We start from the raw sequence: 19,632 nt of genomic DNA, 5'->3' as shown, positions 1-19,632 counted from the left end.
TTTCTTTTTATTGAAGTATAGTTAATTTACAATGTTATATCATTTTCAAGTGTACAGCAAAGTGGTCCAATTATACATTTATATAGATATATATTCTTTTTGAGATTACTTTCCTTCATAAGTTATTGCAAGATATTAAGCATAGTTCCCTGTGCTATACAGTAGGCCCTTGCTGTTTACATATTTTATAGAGAGTATTGTGTATATGTCAGTCCCAAACTCCTAATTTGTCCTCCTCTGCCTGCTATCCAGACTTCCCCAGATGGCGCTAGTGGTAAAGAACCCGCCTGCCAATGCAGGGGACATAAGAGAGGCAGGTTCAATCCCTGGATCAGGGAGGATCCCCAAGGAGGGCATGGTAACCTACTCCAGTATTCTTGCCTGGGAAATCCCATGGACAGAGGAGCCTGGCGGGCTACAGTCCATAGGGTCACAAAAAGTCAGACCTGACTGAAGCAGTTTAGCACAGTGCAACACAGCACCCGCTATCCCCTTTGGTAACCATAAGTTTGTTCTCTAGTATCATAAGATTTTTTGAAGAATAAATTAATCCATTTATTTCTTTTAGTATAATGCTTAGGATGTGGTTAGAACACAATAATTCTGGCTATCACAAAAATTACATGAAATTTACCATGATTTGCAAAGATGCAACTAATAGAAATTAATAAACATGGATCTAAGACCAAAAAAGCTAAACACATAATAACAGTAGAATGGTGCTTTCCAGAAGCTGGGTTTATATTCCACATTTTACATATAAGATACCAGATAACTGACTTGACTACAGTCCTTCAGCTAGGACCAATATTTGTGTTGGAAACAATATGGGATGTCAGGGGGGAAAGGGGAGATTTTTTTAAAGTTACACTGAAGATTTCCAGGGGCTGGGGAGAGAGGGTCATGGGGAGCCATTGTTTAATGGGTACAGGATTTCAGTTTTGCAAGATGAAAGAGTTCTGGTGATGAATAGTGTTGATGGTGGCACAACAATGTGGATGTACTTAATGCCACTCAACTGTACACACAAAAAAATGATTAAAACAGTAAATTTTATGTTATGTGTATTTTAGCACTAAAAAACTTGGGGGGAAAAACTACTGATGATAGAGTTTTACTAAGATGCATTGCTGTAGCTCCAAAATGTAGACAGAAAACTTCTTCTTTTGCTGACAAACAAAATATCTCTATAGTATTTTTCTGAACTTGCTTTACCCAGGAAGCTTAACAGTGTTAAAGGACACTCATAAGTTGGGGAATCCACTTCCACTATTAGTAAGAGCATGACAACCAGTCTCATGTTATCAAAACATCAACTGGCAAAAGCATCACTGAATTATGAAGATAATTGGACACTTTGAAGTCAGGGTCATTAAATTCATATTTGAACCGTAAATAGAAAAATATAATGAGTCTTCATTAAATAAGGAAAACAGTCTTTTATGAGCACTTGAGCATCTGGAAAAAATGTCCAGGGAACTTACTAAACTTACCAGGGCTATTTCAGAAGGAATAAACAAATACAAAGAAATGATTATGTGTCGTGGGGGCCATCAGCTCCTGGCCAGGGTATATAAAGGGCCCAGAGCAGGGGGAAGACACTCACACCTGAGAACACTCAACTCCTCTCACCACCTCAGCCCCACTCGGCCCCACACACCACCATGACCGGCTCCTGCTGCGGCCCCACCTTCTCCTCCCTCAGCTGTGGCGGAGGCTGCCTCCAGCCCTGCTGCTACCGCGACCCCTGCTGCTGCCGCCCAGTGTCCTGCCAGACCACCGTGAGCCGCCCCGTGACCTGCGTGCCCCGCTGCACGCGCCCCATCTGCGAGCCCTGCCGCCGCCCGGTCTGCTGCGACCCCTGCAGCCTGCAGGAGGGCTGCTGCCGCCCCATCACCTGCTGCCCCACGTCCTGCCAGGCCGTGGTCTGCCGCCCCTGCTGCTGGGCCACCACGTGCTGCCAGCCCGTCTCTGTGCAGTCCCCGTGCTGCCGCCCCACCTGCTGCCAGCCGGCCCCCTGCCGCACCACCTGCCGCACCTTCAGGACCTCCCGCTGCTGCTGAGCAGTGCTTCCTGGGGGCATCATCACTAAGTAGAGGGCGGGGTCTATCCTGCTGTCCCACAGCTTCACAGCAGAAACACCTCTTTTCTTGAGAAGCCCATTCCTCCTCTCTTCAAACTAGGAGGCATCCTTTTCAAACTAATTACTGATGAAAACTATCCTGTCCTCCCAAGACCCCTGCTCACTCCTGTATTGTGTTGCTGGTTCTCTAATAAACTTAACACTTTGGACATAGAAATCATGGTCTCTGTGATATTTCTTTTCATTAGATTCTGTCTCTATTTTCCAGAGAAATCCAAAGCAAGACAGGAAATAATCCTCTTGTTGTTCTCTAAAATAACTGAAATCTGGGCAGTTTCCTCATTATCGTTGTAAATGGCATTTATAGGACACAGTAGCTGATTATAAAGACAAAAACAGCTATATCTCCAAGTCACCAATGCCCACAGTTCAGACAGGTAGGTACCAAACACCTGAGAAATGGTCTTCAGTAGTGACCAGTAAGGAGTCTACATCAGGTTACCACTTACATTCCCAGTCCGAGTATTCATTCACGGAAATGACACCTGTTAAAATCCCATGGACAGAGGACCCTGGTAGGCTGCAGTCCATGGGGTCGCGAAGAGTCAGATACAACTGAGCGACTTCACTTTCACTTTCATGCATTGGAGAAGGAAATGGCAACCCACTTCAGTGTTCTTGCCTGGAGAATCCCAGGGACGGGGGGAGCCTGGTGGGCTGCCGTCTATGGGGTCACACAGAGTTGGACACAACTGAAGCAACTTAGCAGCAGCAGCAGCAGCAATGGCATAAAGTAAGGTCCACTTTCAATATGTACCAATAAAAATTGTTGAAAATTGCTAGCTGTTTTTGATTACATGTACAATTGCTTTTCTCCTTTTGTATAGCAACTGAGAATTGAGAATGCAAGACAGTATTTTTCATGTTAAAATTTGCTCATAATGTGGTTGTTGAATGATACTGTTAAATAAAGCCCTAGCATTCATTATGCAAAATATGTTGTCCATCATCACTAAGAATCTGACTAAATTTTACGCCTTTTCTTTTATGGTTGTTTTTTAGGACCTCCCTCTGTTGCATGGGCTGTGGGACTCTCACACATTGTGATAGTTAGTGTCACTATCCACAATTCTGACACATGTTCTTCTCATCAGTTCTACAGTAGCCTGGCTCCCCTATACAGAGATTGGTGCTCAAATAGAGGGAATTCTAATATCTTCCTTCAAGATATTTTTATTTTACATGATTAATGAAATCCCCCACTGAATAATCCTATTTGATATGTATTTTCTGGTGACAGAGCAGAGAACTGGCTACTTACCACTTCAAACACCATTCATTTTTGTTCTAAATTCAAATTTTAGAGCTTATAAAGCACCACTGAAATGATACCTATTAAAATATATTTATTAACTCAACAAATATAAGACACTAAGTGCCAGGCACTGTTCTTAGTGCTTGACAAAATTATTAGCTCATTTAACCTTCACAACAACCTTGATTACACATCTATTATTATCCCATATGGCCCAAAGACTCATAGTCAGTAAGTTGCAAAGTTTTCAATGAGTGTTGTCTGGTTTTAGAATAAGTGGCATCAGAAAATAGCACATAACTTGCCACCACTGTCAAATTACAGAGCTCAGTGGCATGAATTATTCACACATGACCCATGTTTTCTCTGCCAGGAAATGAAACTTGGGTGTGGGGTAGAATGAGTATCCTCAACTGAAAACACTGGAATTACTTACTGAAGGGCTCGTGGCCTCTCATTCTTTGTATATCTTTATAAAAGAAAGGAAAAAGTCATCTTAGAACAGTTTTGGATCAGAAGTGTTTAGAGTAGAGACATGAGTCTTCTTACCTGAGATTGTCCCCTGATGAGGTTCTCCATGCCCAAAATGTGACCATTATGAAGACACCTCACCCCTAGCAAGAGGAAAAACTGATTATTAGACAATGTGCCTTGAGAAGAATCAAGCATAAGCAATAAAAGCAAAAATCAGCAGACAGGACTACATCAAACTAAAAAGTTTCTATGGAGTGAAAGAAGCAAACTACAAATGAAAAGGCAACCCACCAAATGGGAGAAACTATTTGCAAACTGTGTATCTGATAAGCAGTTAATATCCACAAAACACAAGGAACTCCTGCAACTAAATAGCAACAGACCAAAACAAAAGACAGCAGAAAACCAATCCACTTAAAAAATAAGCAGAGGATTTGTAAACATTTTTTCAAAGAAGGCATATAGATGGTCAACAGTACATGTTGAAAAGATGTTCAACAATGCTAATCACCAGGGAAACGCAAATCAAAACCACAATGTGATATCACCTCACACCTGTTAGAATGGATATTATCAAAAAGACAAGAGATAACAAATGCTAGTGTGATGATGTGGAGAAAAGGGAACCTTGGTACACTGTTATTTGGGGGGGGGGGTGTGTAAATTGCTACAGCTACTATGGAAAACAGTTTGGAGGTTCTTCAAAAAACTGAAAATAGAACTACTCTATGATCCAGCAATTCCACTTCTTGGTATACATCCAAAGAAGATGAAATCACTATCTCAAAGAGATTTCCACATGTTCACAAGAGTAATTTACAATAGCTAAGACACTGAGACAACAAAATGTCCAACAGATGAATGACTAAATAAAATTAGTTGTTAATTAGGCTAAATTATATATATATAATAGCCACAAAAAGAAGGAAATCCTGCCTTTTGTGATAACAGGGGTGAAACTTAAAGGCATAATGCTGAATGAAATAAGTTGGACATGAGAAAAGCATATATTGTAATGATTTCACTTATACATGGAATTAAAACCATCAGACTCGAAGAAACCTAGAGTAGAAAAGTAGTTACCAAGGGCTGAGGGGTAGAAGAAATGAGGAGATTTGGGTCAAAAGGCACAAACTTTCACTTATGAGATGAATAAATTCCAAGGATCTAATGTACAGCATGGTGACTATAGCTAATAATACTATGATTGACCCTTGAACTACTCTGGGGTTAGGGGCACTGACTCTGCACAGTTAAAATCCAAGTACAACTTATATTCTGCCCTCCATATCCGAGACTTCATATCTGTGGTTCCTCTGTATTTGCAGTTCCTCCATATCCATGATGAAACCAACCACAGGTCATATGTCACTGTAGCATTTATGACTGAAAAAGATTTGCATATAAATAGACCCATGCAGTTCAAACCTGTGTTGTTCAAGAGTCAAGTGTATACTGTATACTTGAAAGATACTCTGAGAGTAGAGCTTTAATATCCTCATCACAACAACAACAAAATGACAATTAGGTAAGGGAAAGAATGTGTTAACTAGCCTTACTGTGGTAAACATTTTGCAATATAGACATATATCAAATCATCACAACATGCACCTTAAAATTACACAGCTATATGTCAGTTAAGTTCTGTCGCTCAGTCATGTCCAACTCTTTGTGACCCCATGGACTGCAACACACCAGGCTTCCCTGTCCATCACCAACTCCCAGAGCTTACTCAAACTCCTGTCCATCAAGTTGGTGATTCCATCCAACCATCTCATCCTCTGTTGTCCCCATCTCCTCCTGCCTTCAGTCTTTCCCAGCATCAGGGTCTTTTCCAAAGAGTTAGTTCTTCGCATCAGGTAGCCAAAGTATTGGAGCTTCAGCTTCAGCTTCATCAACAGTCCTTCCAGTGAATATTCAGGACTGATTTCCTTTAGGATTGAGTGGTTTGATCTCCCTGCAGTCTAAGGGACTCTCAAGAGCCTTCTCCAACACCACGGTTCAAAAGCATCAATTCTTTAGCGCTCAGCTTTCTTTATGGTCCAACTCCCACATCCATACATGACTACTGGAAAAACCATGGCTTTGACTAGATGGACCTTTATCAGCAAAGTAATGTCTCTGCTGTCTAGGTTGATCATAGCTTTTCTTCCAAGGAGCAAGTGTCTTTTAATTTCATGGCTACAGTCACCATCTGCAGTGATTTTGGAGCCCAAGAAAATGAAGTTTCTCACTGTTTCCATTGTTTCCCCATCTATTTGCCATGAACTGATGGGACTAGATGCCGTGATCTTCGTTTATTGAATGCTGAGTTTTAAGCCAGGTTTTTCACTCTTCTCTTTTACTTTCACCAAGAGGTTCTTTAGTTCCTCTTCACTTTCTGCCACAAGGGTGGTGTCATCTGCATATCTGAGGTTATTGATATTTCTCCCGGCAATCTTGATTCCAGCTTGTGCTTCATCCAGTCCAACATTTTACACGATGTACTCTGCATATAAGTTAAATAGGCAGGATGACAATATATTGTGTTGATGTACTTCTTTTCCAATTTTGAACCAGTCCATTGTTCCATGCCTGGTTCTGTTTCTTTCTTCTTCTTCTTTTTTTTTTTTTTTTTTTTGATGGATAATTGCTTTACAGAATTTTGCTCTTTTCTGTCAAATCTCAACATGAATCAGCCATAGGGAAACATATATTCCCTCCCTTTTGAAACTCCCTCCCGTCTCCCTACCCATCCCACCCCTCTAGGTTTTTGACCTGCATAAAGATTTCTCAGGAGTCAGGTAGGAGGTCTGGTATTCCCATCTCTTTAAGATTTTTCCACAGTTTGTTGTGATCCACACAGTCAAAGTCAAACCTAGACAATCAATGAAGCAGAAGTAGATGTTTTTCTGGAATTCTCTTGTTTTTTTTTCTATGATCCAATGGATGTTGGCAATTTGATCTCTCGTTCCTAAGCCTTTTCTAAATCCAGCTTGAACATCTGGAAGTTCTCAGTTCATCTACTATTGACGCATAGCTCAGAGGATTTTCAGCATTACTTTGCTAGTGTGTGAGATGAGTGCAATTCTGCTGTAATTTGAACATTCTTTGGCATTGTCCTTTTTTGGGATTGGAATGAAAACTGACCTTTTCCAATCCTGTGACCACTGCTGAGTTTTCCAAATTTGCTGACATATTGAGTACAGCACTTTTGGAACTTGAAATAGCTCAACTGAAATTCCATCACCCCCACAAATAGTGATGCTTCCTAAGGCCCACTTGACTTCACCTTCCAGGATGTCTGGCTCTAGGTGAGTGTTTACACCATCATGGTTATCTGGGTCATTAAGATCTTTTTTGTATTGTCCTTCTGTGTATTCTTATCACCTTTTCTTAATATCTTCTGCTTCTGTTTCTGTCCATTATTGTGCCCATCTTTGCATGAAATGTTCCCTTGGTATCTCTAATTTTCCTGAAGAGATCTCTAGTTTTTCCCATTCTATTGTTTTCTTCCGTTTGTTTGCATTGGTCACTTAGGAAGGCTTTCTTATCTCTCTTTGCTCTTCTTTGGAACTCTGTATTCAGTTGGATATATTTTTTCTTTTTCTCCTTTGCCTTTCATTTCTCATCTTTTCTCAGCTATTTGTAAGGCCTCCTCCAACAACCATTTTGCCTATGGCAAGTAGATCAAGAAACAATGGAAACAGTGACAGACATTATTTTCATGGGCACCCAAATCACAGCTGATGGTGACTGCTGCTGCTGCTAAGTCGCTTCAGTCGTGTCTGACTCTGTGCAACCCCACAGACGGCAACCCACCAGGCTCTGCCATCCTTGGGATTCTCCAGGCAAGAATACTGAAGTGAGTTGCCATTTCCTTCTCCAATGTGTGAAAGTGAAGGCGCTCAGTTGTGTCCGACTCTTCGCGACCCCATGGACTGCAGCCTACCAGGCTCCTCCGTCCATGGGATTTTCCAGGCAAGACTACTGGAGTGGGGGCAACCATGAAATTAAAAGATGCTTGCTCCTTGGAAGAAAAGCTGTGACAAACCTAGATAGCATATTGAAAAGCAGAGACTTTACTTTGTCAACAAAGGTCTGTCTAATCAAAGCTATGATTTTTCCAGTAGTCATGTCTGGATGTGCGAGTTGGACCATAAAAGAAGCTGAGCGCCAAAGAATTGATGCTTTTTAAAACTGTGGTGTTGGGGAAGGCTCTTGGGAGTTCCTTGGACTGCAGGGAGATCAAACCACTCAATCCTAAAGGACATCAATCCTGAATGTTCATTGGAAGGACTGATGTTGAAGCTGAAGCTCCAATACTTTGGCTACCTGATGGGAAGAACTGACTCTTTGGAAAAGATCCTGATGTTGGGAAAGATTGAAGGCAGGAGGAGATGGGGATGACAGAGGGTGAGATGGTTGGATGGAATCACCAAATGATGGACATGAGTTTGAGCAAGCTTGGGAGTTAATAATGGACAGGGAAGCCTGGTGTGCTGCTGTCCATGGGGTTGCAAAGAATTGGACATGACTGAGTGAACTGAACTGCTGATTTCTTTTTCTTGGGGATGCTTTTGATCACAGCCTCCTGTACAATGTTATGAACCTCCATCCATAGTTCTTCAGGCACTCTGTCCATCAGATCTAATCCCTTGAATTTATTGTCACTTCCACTGTATGTAAGGGATTTGATTTAGGTCATACCTGAATGGTCTGGTGGTTTTCCGTACTTTCTTCAATTTCAGTCTGAATTTTGCCATAAGGAGTTAATGATTTGAGCCACAGTCAGCTCCCAGTCTTGTTTTTGCTGACTGTATAGAGCTTCTCCATCTTCAGCTGCAAAGAACATAATTAATCTGATTTTGGTATTGACCATCTGGTGATGTCCATGGATAGAGTCATTTCTTGTGTTGTTAGAAGAGGGTGTTTGCTACAACCAGTGCATTCTCTCGGCAAAACTCCATTCGTCTTTGCCCTGCTTCATGTTGTACTCCAAGGCCAAACTTGCCTGTTACTCCAGGTATTCTTGACCTCCTCCTTTTGCATTCCAGTCCCCTATGATGAAAAGGACATCCTTTTTTGGTATCTCAGTAAAGTTGGAGTGGGGGGAAGGGAAAAAAGAACAGAATAACAAGTTTGTTTCTAGGCTCTGGTTATGGCTTTGAAGAAATCCTGAGTGTACATGGACAACCAAATGTAAGCAAGAGAGTTGAGGATCTATTTCGATGAGACTGTGCTTGACTTTCTCGCAAATGCGACTGTATGTTCAGTCAATTTACATTCCTTTTAAAGTTTTGAAATTATGTTTGAAGCTCCATTTTGGGAGCCTTAGTTCTTGAGGCCTGAGTCACTTTCTTTTGAATGATGGAAATGATACTAAAGTGATCCAATACCTTGTCTGGTGAATCATAGGAAGAGTAAAGCTGAAAAATAAGGAGAATGTTTCCCCCATGCAATTCCTTAACTGCCATGGCAATGATTCCTGAAGAAGCATTCCCATTAATCACATTTCAGACTGTGTCATCATAGAACAGCTGCATAGTCTCCCAACCCACCACCTCTGAACAGTGTATCAATATGCATACATTTATGGGAAAAAAAAAACTTCTTTTAAATTAATTTTTATTGGAGTTTAGCTGCTTTACAATGTTGTGTTAGTTTCTGTTGTACAGCAAAGCGAATCAACCATATATATACATATATCCCCTCTTTATTGGATTTTATTCCCATATGTTATCACAGGACATTAAGTAGAGTTCCCTGTGCTATACAGGAGGCTTTTATAAGCTAATCTATTTTACACATAGTAGTGTATATATGTCAATCTCAATCTCCCAATTCATCCCACTACCCACTTCCCACCCTTGTATCCATAAGTCCACTATCTATATGTGTCTCTATTTCTGCTTTGCAAATAAGTTCATCTGTATCATTTTTCTAGATTCCACATATAATCAATATTATACAATGTTTGTTTTTCTCTTTCTGACTCTGTATGACAGTCTCTCGGTCACCAGTGTCTCTGCAAACTTCACAATTTCATTCCTTTTTAGGACTTAGTAATACTCCATTGTACACGTGTACAAATTGTACACATCGTACACATCTTCTTTATCCATCCTTCTATTGGTGGACATTCATGTGGCCTCAATGCCCTGCCTCTTGTAAATAGTGCTGCAATAATCGTTGGAATGCACGTATTTTTTGAATTATAGTTTTCTCCAGGTATCCTCTCAGGAGTGGGGTTGCTGGATCATATAGTGGTTCTATTTTTAGTTTTTTAAGGACCCTTCATGCTGTTCTCTATATTGGCTGTATCAATTTGTATTCCCACCAACAGTGTGAGAGGACTCCCTTTTTTCCATACTCTCTCCAGCATTTATTGTTTGTAGACTTTTCGATGATGGCCACTCTGACTGCGATTCCTCACAGTAGCTTTGATCTTCATTTCTCTAATAATGTGTGATGGTGAGCATCTTTTCATGGGCTTGTTGGCCATCTGTATATCTTCTCTGGATAAATGCCTATTTAGATCTTCCACCCATTTTTTGATTGGGTTGTTTGTTTTTTGATACTGATTTGATTTTAATAGTAAGTGATATCAGTATTGTTTGTGTATTTTGGAGATTAATCTGTTATCGGTTGCTTCATTGCAAATATTTTCTCCCATTCTGAGGGCTGTCTTTTCATCTTGTTTATGATTTTCTTTACTGCACAAAAGCTTTTAAGTTTCACTATGCCCCATTTGTTTATTTTTTGTTTTATTTCCATTACTCAAGGAAATGAATCAAAAAAGGTCTTGTTGTGATTTATGTCCAAGAGTATTCTGCCTATGTTTTTCTCTAAGAGTTTGACAGTGTCTGGCCTTACCTTTAGGTCTTTAATCAATTTTAAGTTTATTTTTGTATATAGTGTTGCTGCTGCTGCTAAGTCACTTCAGTCGTGTCTGACTCTGTGCGACCCCATAGACAGCAGCCTACCAGGCTCCCCCGTCCCTGGGATTCTCTGGGCAAGAACACTGGAGTGGGTTGCCATTTCCTTCTCCAAAGCATGAAAGTGAAAAGTGGAAGTGAAGTCGCTCAGTCGTGTCGCTCTTAGCAACCCCATGGACTGCAGCCCACCAGGCTCCTCCGTCCATGGGATTTTCCAGGCAAGAGTACTGGAGTGGGGTGCCATTGCCTTCTCCAGTATATAGTGTTAGGGAGTGTTCTAATTTCATTATTTTACATGTAGCTGTCCAGTCTTCCCCCCACCACTTGTTGAAGACACTGCATTTCTCTATCATATATTCTTGCCTCCTTTGTCAAAGATTAGGTGACCATAGGTGTGTGGGTTTATCTCTGGGCTTTCTATCTTGTTTCACTGATCTATATTTCTGTTTTTGTGCCAGTACCATGATGACTGTAGGTTCATATTATAGTCTGAAGTCAGGGAGCTTGGTCCTTCCGCCTCCGTTTTTCTTTCTCAAAATTGCTTTGCCTATTTGGGGTATTCTAATTCTGTGGAAAATGCCCTTGGTAATTTGATAGGGATTGTACTGAATTTGTAGGTTGCTTGGGGCAGTACAGTCATTTTCACAATGGCTTCTTCCAAGCCAAGAACATGGTGTATCTCTCCATCTGCTTGTGGCATCTTTACTTTCATTCATCAGTGTCTTATTTTTTTCTGAGTACACGTCTTTTGCCTCCTGGGGTAGGTTAATTCCCAGGATTTTATTCTTTTAGTTACAATGGTAAATGAGATTGTTTCCTTAATTTCTCTTTTGATCTTTCGTTGTTAGTGTATGGAAATGGAAGAGATTTCTGTGTATTAATTTTGCATCATGCAACTTTACCAAGCTGCTTGATTAGCTCTAATAGTTTTCTGGTGGCATCTTAAGGATTTTTTATGTATAGTATCATATCATCAACAAACAGTGAACAGTTTTACTTCAGTTTGAATTTCTTTTATTTCTTTTTCTTCTCTGTTTGCCATGGCTGGGACTTCTAAAACTATGTTGAATGAAAGTGGTGAGAGTGCATACCGGTCAGAATGGCCATTATCAAAAAATCTACAAACATAAATGCTGAAGAGGGTTTGGAGAAAAGGGAACCCTCTCACACTGTTGGTGGGAATGTAAATTGATACAGCCATTACAGAAGACAGTATGAAAACTCCTTTTAAAAGTAGGAGTAAAACTACCATATGATCCAACAAGCTCACTACTGGGCAAATACCCTGAGGAAACCATAACTGAAAAAGACACATGTACCACAGTGTTCACTGAGGCACTATTTACAATAGCTAGGACTTGGAAGCAACCTAGATGTCCATCGACAGATGAATGGATAAAGAAGCTGGAGTACATATATACAATGGAATACTGCTGTTGAGTCTCCAAGTCATGTCTGACTCTTTGTGACCCCATGGACTGTAGCAAGCCAGGCTTTCCTGTCCCTCACCATCTCCCAGAGTTTGCCGAGGTTCATGTCCATAGAATCAGTGATGCCGTCCAACCATCTCATCTTCTGTCACCCTCTTCTCCTTCTGTCTTCAATAATTCCCAGTATCAGGGTCTTTTCCAATGAGTCAGGTGTTCGCATTGGGTAGCTAAAATATTGAAGCTTCAGCGTTAGCATCAATCCTTCCAAAGAGTATTCAGGGTTGATATCCTTTAAGACTCACTGGTTTGATCTCTTTGCTTCCCAAGGGACTCTCAAGAGTCTTCTCCAGCAGCAAAGTTTGAAAGCATCAGTTCTTTGGAGCTCTGCCTTCTTTATTGTCCAGCTCTCACATTTGTACATGACTACTGGAAAGATCATTGCTTTGACTATATGGACCTTCGTCGACAAAGTGAAGTCTTTGCTTTTTAGAATATGTACTGCCAAAGCAAGCACTATCCACTCTTTTTTAGATTCTTTCTTCATCTAGGTCATTACAGAGTATTGAGAAGAGTTCCCTGTGCTATACAGTAGGTCCTTAAAGTGAAGTCATTCAGTCGTGTCTGACTCTTTGTGACCCCGTGGACTGTAGCCTACCAAGCTCCTCCGTCCATGGGATTCTCCAGGCAAGAATACTGGAGTGGGTTGCCAGTGAATTGAGTGGGAATTCAGTTCATATAGTGGTGTGTTTATGTCAGTCCCAATCTTCTAATTTATTCCTTCTCCACTTCCCCCTGGCAAACAAGTTTGTTTTCTACATCTATTATGTAGGGAAAAAAACCTCTGCCTTATTACTTCATAGTTGTAGCAACCATGTCAAGGTATAGTAAGAAAAAATTTATTACACAATTTCATATCACATACACAAGAAAGACAAGTATAAAAAATATTATGCCTCAGGGAAAACCAGTATTAAGAAAAACCAGAAAAATCAGAGTTGCCACAATGTGAGCTGGAAAAAAAGAAAAAAAATAGATGTCAGTCTTGGGTATTTTATTCTAATGCTCAGTGTATGAAAGGCAACTTTAACCTTTTCAATACAAATCTATGAGCTGCAGTACTATTCAAGGCATGTACATTTCACCATGCTGTTCAGTTGCTCAGTTGTGTCCAAGTCTTTATGACCCCATGGACTACAGCATGCCAGGTTTCCCTGTCCTTCCTCATCTCCCAGAGCTTGCTCAAACTCATGTCTATTGACTCCGCAATGCCATCCAACACCACAGTTCAAAAGCATCAGTTCTTCTGTGCTCAGCAGTCCAACTCCATATGAAGTGAAACACAAACGTTTTCCCAAGGAATCCACACCAAAGACTATGTCTAACACCTGTCTGATTCACATGCAGGCTTTTCTGGGAATCTCTTGGGGGTCAAGGGTAGGATCTAGTCAGTGATCTAGAAACTCTTATGCCTTTAATGTCTTTAAAAATTGTAGCCCCTTCAGCACTATTTTGCCCAGGTTTTGTCAGATGCCATCTACTCAAAATAAGCATCAAGAGCTGCTTCACCTCCAACGTTCCAGAGTACTTAGATTTTGATGATGAACAGCATGAATACATCCATATTTAGGGAGGCAACAGATGTTCTTTAATGAGATTATGTCACCAACAATGCAACCATTAGTCAAAACAAATTTCTATTTAATTGAGCAAAAAATAAACAAGAGGCGGCGTCATTATCTCCTGGCCAGGGTATATAAAGGGCCCCGAGCAGGAGGAAGACACTCACACCTGGGAACACTCAACTCCTCTCACCACCTCAGCCCCACTCGGCCCCACACACCACCATGACCGGCTCCTGCTGCGGCCCCACCTTCTCCTCCCTCAGCTGTGGCGGAGGCTGCCTCCAGCCCTGCTGCTACCGCGACCCCTGCTGCTGCCGCCCAGTGTCCTGCCAGACCACCGTGAGCCGCCCCGTGACCTGCGTGCCCCGCTGCACGCGCCCCATCTGCGAGCCCTGCCGCCGCTCGGTCTGCTGCGACCCCTGCAGCCTGCAGGAGGGCTGCTGCCGCCCCATCACCTGCTGCCCCACGTCCTGCCAGGCCGTGGTCTGCCGCCCCTGCTGCTGGGCCACCACGTGCTGCCAGCCCGTCTCTGTGCAGTCCCCGTGTTGCCGCCCCACCTGCTGCCAGCCGGCCCCCTGCCGCACCACCTGCCGCACCACCTGCCGCACCTGCAGGACCTCCCCCTGCTGCTGAGCAGTGCACTGCCTGGGCAGAGCAAGCAACCGACCGTCTGAAAAAGTTCTACCCCCATTTCTCTACCTAACAAACTTCTTGCCCTGAGCCCTTAAGACCTCGCATCAACTAGGAACTGGAGATGCAGGCTCATCTATTAAGGCTTGGGCTATTCTCAAGTAACAACTTCCTTCTTCCCTTCTTAGATCTTAAGTCTTGCAGCATGTTTGTTTTCTAATAAACTTCTCTTTTTTGGCCCAGCAAACACAACTTTGGTTTTACTTATTTATTCTATTTTTTGTATTAAATGTAAGCATAACAAAAATAGACTGATTGCCTACCGTCTGCAAACCATAGACTGTATTAAAGTTGGGTTAATGTCATCCTATTCAAGAAATTTCCAGGAGATGAAACAAACTCACAGTAATTAACCAACGATTAGAATATGAAAATGTACAACAGACTGTCAACAGAGAAGTGAAGTCGCTCAGTCATGTCCGACTCTTTGCGACCCCAGGGACTGTGGCCCACCAGGCTCCTCCGTCCATGGGATTCTCCAGGCAAGAATACTGGAGTGGGTTGCCATTTTCCATCAACAGAGAAGTTACTATCAATTGGGGAGAACAAGAAAGACTGAAAAAGAAGCTAACATTTCATATGAGTTAAGATTTAGGTGTCCAGATCTCAGGGAAGATGGCATTTTCAATAATGGAAACAGTATTGACAAAGGTATAAAGAAGTTGTTCAGAGATGATTAGAGTGGGATATAGATAAAATACTAATGAAAGATCATTTTCAAAAATTGGTGTGCTGTTAGAACTAGCCAAAGGAATATGCCATTTATTCAACAAACACAAAGAACTATTGAAAGCCTTAGGGCAGGGGAACAGCATGGCAGGAGTTGGGCATAAGGATGATTTCTGTGTTGGATGTTTATAAAAACAAAGGGCCAAAGGCTAGACATAATAATGACTATACGGAAGCAATCAAGAGACCGCTGCCATGGTCTAAGTGATACACAGTAAGAGTTAACTGAGACATTGCCATGGAATAAAAAAGACACAAAGAATATGGCAGACACAGAAACCCAGGTGGAGAATTAACCCATCTGAATGTAGGAAACAAGAAACAACTAGGGATAAAATAATTAGAAATTGCAGATCTATGGGAAATTCTTCTGGTCAGAAGATTACTTAAAACAATTTTTACATATTTATACTTACTTGCTGTGTGTTTAAAACCACACAGAAATGTTAGAAGAAAACAGAGAAGACAGTGAGTTTTACTAACTTTAATCGATCCTGGAAAGCAACACAGTGTAAAATAAAATGAACTGATCTAGGAAAGAGCAATTGAAGTTTTATACCCATCTCTTCTGGCTGTGTACTGGCTGTGTGAATGGGGCAAGTTACTAGCCTCTCCAAAGTGCAGTCAACCCTAAACTCCATAGCATTCTAATATCAACTGATGCTGAGAGGAAATTAGAAATAGTTCACACCAGAACAATAATATTTCAATTTAGAACTTTGAAGCTGAATGTTTCCTTCTTTTTTTCTGTTTCACGACATCAATCTTTTTTCAAATTTGTTTATTTTTAATTGGAGGATAATTTCTTTGCAATATTGTGTTGGTTTCTGCCATACATCAACATGAATCAGCCGTAGGCTCACGTGTGTCCTCTCCCTCTTTAACCTCCTTCTCACTTCCCACCCCATCCCTCCTCTCTAGGTAGTCCCAGAGCACCCAGTTTGAGCTCCCTGTGACATACAGCATATTCCCACTGGCTATCTGTTTTACATATGGTAATATATATGTTTCAATGCTAGTCTCTCTATTTGTCCAAAACTCTCCTTCGCCCACTGGGTCCACAAGTCTGTTCTCTGGTCTGCATCTCCATAGGAACACCCTGTTCCTATGCTCAACTCTGGCTTATTGGTACTATGCCAATTTGTGCGCTAGAGTAAAACATGAGGCAGAAGATTGAGTCTTGCCTTCTACATAATCCTTCAGTGCCCCAGGCATAATAGTATTCAATAAACATGTGCTATTTATAAAAAGAATGATGTCAGTTTCCAAACCTATAAAATTAAATGGTTGGACAAAATGATATACTAAGTTTTTGATCTCTAACATACAGTGATTCCCCTAACCATCCTTTAACATCATACCTGCAGTCATGGTTACCATGATGTGGACATCTTTATTGACACTGCCATGAATCACTCTTTACTGGAATTCTATCGCTTTACAAACCAAACCTCCACCTCATAAAAGCTAACTATGTGCTTCTATTCAGGGTTGGATGGCAAGAACAAACTTACCACAATTAGCAAAAACGTATGCTTTTGACCACCACTCTTTTCATTTCCTCCTGTATAACTCCAAATTTCTAATGGAAAATCGCAAATTTTGGAAACCACCAAGAATTGTTTTGACCTTTATTTTGCTGAAATTTATCTTAATCTCTTTGCACTTTATCTGCTGAATGACATTTGATCATTCATTCCCTTCGTTGTGTTCAGTCGCTGAGTAGTGTCCAACTCTAATCTGCCTCATAAGACTGTGATCCAAAAAAAGTGTTTCCTAGCTTCTGCTTGTTCTTTTATTGGTTCTCTTTCCTAAACTCAATTGTCATGCTCTTTGGTCTAATATCATCCTTTCATAGGAAACAAGTTGTAGTTACATAAAAAATGACATAAATTGAAAATGAATCCCACCTTTGAGAAATAAATACTGTTCAGATTATCCATAGAGAAGTGATTCTTATCCTTCAGAGAGAAATGTCAATTACACATAAAATTTTTGTGACTTTTTTTCCTAATTACTTGGTATGAATTTTAGTCCTTCTTTTAAATTTGTGTTATTAATGTTAACAACAAAATACAGTAAATTGGGATGGAGATTTCATACTCTCCTCAGTGATAAGTATTTCATCAAGTCTGAATGTGTGAAGTTCAAGAGAGATCATAGAAAGTGGAGAGATCCAATTTCTGGAAAGATCTATGAATTCCTATGAATGTGAAGTTTATCAGTTTCTATCTGGCTGCTTGTAGAAACTATAATTTCAATTACTTAAAAAAGTAGGAAGGCTTAGACACAGGACAATCAATGGTTAATAATTTTATTCTGGAGACTGAAGGTTTGGAAAATATGATCCCATAGTCACATTGTCTTATGAGTGACTGTGATGTAATCATAAGCATAAAACAAAGGCTGAGACTTGAGAAATTACAGCATTATTTGAAAACAAAACATCAGTATTTTTACCAAAGACAAACACATTTGGTGAGTATTAGCTGAGTAATAAGGAAAACCCAATTTGGAGATATATTTAAAATAACTCATTATTTCATCTATCAGAGGGGCCTATTACTGTGGAAAAGATTGTTTAAAAGAGTAATAAGATAAAAATGCTGTCCTCACAAAAACAGGAAGTGGCAAAATTCTATAAAAGGCCTGGGTGGAACAAGCAGACCAAACTCAGAAACTTCTCCAAGCATCCCAGCTCTCAGCCTAACCCCTGACACCATGGCCTGCTGTTCCACTAGCTTCTGTGGATTTCCCATCTGTTCCACTGCTGGGACCTGTGGCTCCAGCTGCTGCCGATCAACCTGCAGTCAGACCAGCTGCTGCCAGCCAACTTCCATACAGACCAGCTGCTGCCAGCCAACCTGCCTCCAGACCAGTGGCTGTGAGACCGGCTGTGGCATTGGTGGCAGCATTGGCTATGGCCAGGTGGGTAGCAGTGGAGCTGTGAGCAGCCGCACCAGGTGGTGCCGCCCTGACTGCCGCGTAGAGGGCACCAGCCTGCCTCCCTGCTGTGTGGTGAGCTGCACATCCCCGTCCTGCTGCCAGCTGTACTATGCCCAGGCCTCCTGCTGCCGCCCATCCTACTGTGGACAGTCCTGCTGCCGCCCAGCCTGCTGCTGCCAGCCCACCTGCATTGAGCCCATCTGTGAGCCCACCTGCTCCCAACCCATCTGTTAAAAACCTACTGATGGAAATTCTAAGACAATGGCACTTCAAAATTAGCCAATGTACAGTCCCAACAAACTTCTAAGGACTAGTACCCATAACCCAGCTTACCACCTCATGTCAGAAGGCTACATAATTTCCCTAACATGGAAAATTGATTTATAATAAAAAACCAAAAATATTTCATAGATCTGGATATCAACAGAAGTCTTACAGTGTGAAAAGAAATCTGTAATACTTTACTATAAATATCTTCTGAAATGTTTCAACAACTCATTGGCTTTTGGGTTTAATAAAATTTTTCATTCTTCAGTGATGAAGTCATTGTTGGAGCTTTCTTTTCTTTGGTATCTGTTATTGATACTGGGGTACTGGGATTTCTCAAAATGTCAATAAATGTAGCGTAGCACTGCGGTTTTTCTTTATTATGGTGCTTTTAGCAGTGGCCTTTAAAAGGTGGTTTTCCTTGTCTATCTACAGTCAAAATATATGATTAAAAGAATACATCAGTATTTAGACACTATTCCCTGAAGTCCTCAAGTATGCAAATTAATGGGTTAGGTGTCCCAGAATACCAGTTTTATGTCATTTGGCTTCTTGAGGTGTCACCAAAAATATTCAGTTCATTCATATATGATTCTGTGGACAATTCTTTAAACCATCAAGGATATAAAAGTAATACATAATTGGAAAGACAGTTATTAGCATAAGGTGTGGGCTTCCCTGGAAGCTCAGCTGGTAAAGAATCTGCTTGCAATGCAGAAGACCCCTGGGTCTGATTCCTGGGTCAGGAAGATCCCCTGGAGAAGGGACAGGTTATCCTATCCAGTATTATTAAGCTTCCCTGGTGGCTCCAATGATAAAAAATCTGCCTGCATTGTGAAAGACCTGGGTTCGATCCCTGGGTTGGGAAGATCCCCTGGAGGAGGGCATGGCAACCACTCCAGTATTCTTGTCTGGAGAATCCCCATGGACAGAGGGGCCTGGTGGGCTACAGTCCATGGGGTTGCAAAGAGTTGGACAGGACAGAGTAACTCAGCGCAGCACAGCACAGCACATCATAAGGTGTAAGGCGTCCTGAACTCTAGTCCCCACTTTGTAACCCACAATCCGTGCGCTCTTGAACAAGCCCCTTTGCTTGCCTGGGGCCCTGTTTCTAACCTGGAGAATGATGTAATTGAATTTTATTTCTTGCAATGTCCCT

General features: G+C 41.3%; 3 protein-coding genes across 3 annotated transcripts; all 3 read left to right on the top strand.

Annotated features, from left to right (window-relative positions):
* The first annotated feature begins 1,664 nt into the window (after positions 1 to 1,664).
* On the top strand, positions 1,665 to 2,063 carry LOC128065343 (keratin, high-sulfur matrix protein, IIIA3). The gene has a single exon (XM_052658521.1). The coding sequence runs from the start codon at positions 1,665 to 1,667 to the stop codon at positions 2,061 to 2,063; it is 399 nt and encodes a 132-aa protein (XP_052514481.1).
* A 12,000-nt stretch (positions 2,064 to 14,063) lies between these two features.
* Positions 14,064 to 14,474, top strand: LOC128065338 (keratin, high-sulfur matrix protein, IIIA3-like). Its single transcript, XM_052658516.1, has one exon. The coding sequence runs from the start codon at positions 14,064 to 14,066 to the stop codon at positions 14,472 to 14,474; it is 411 nt and encodes a 136-aa protein (XP_052514476.1).
* A 3,507-nt stretch (positions 14,475 to 17,981) lies between these two features.
* On the top strand, positions 17,982 to 18,440 carry LOC128064720 (keratin, high-sulfur matrix protein, B2C). Its single transcript, XM_052657626.1, has one exon. The coding sequence runs from the start codon at positions 17,982 to 17,984 to the stop codon at positions 18,438 to 18,440; it is 459 nt and encodes a 152-aa protein (XP_052513586.1).
* The last annotated feature ends 1,192 nt before the right edge of the window (positions 18,441 to 19,632 follow it).

The sequence above is a fragment of the Budorcas taxicolor genome, chromosome 19, assembly GCF_023091745.1.
Source record: "Budorcas taxicolor isolate Tak-1 chromosome 19, Takin1.1, whole genome shotgun sequence".
NCBI lineage: Eukaryota > Metazoa > Chordata > Mammalia > Artiodactyla > Bovidae > Budorcas > Budorcas taxicolor.
The sequence above is the reverse complement of the archived record's forward strand: the minus strand, read 5'-3'. Positions and strand labels throughout refer to the sequence as shown.

Coding starts and splice junctions, on each gene's coding strand:
- LOC128065343 (XM_052658521.1), top strand. CDS start 1,665: ATGACCGGCTCCTGCTGCGGCCCCACCTTCTCCTCCCTCAGCTGTGGC.
- LOC128064720 (XM_052657626.1), top strand. CDS start 17,982: ATGGCCTGCTGTTCCACTAGCTTCTGTGGATTTCCCATCTGTTCCACT.
- LOC128065338 (XM_052658516.1), top strand. CDS start 14,064: ATGACCGGCTCCTGCTGCGGCCCCACCTTCTCCTCCCTCAGCTGTGGC.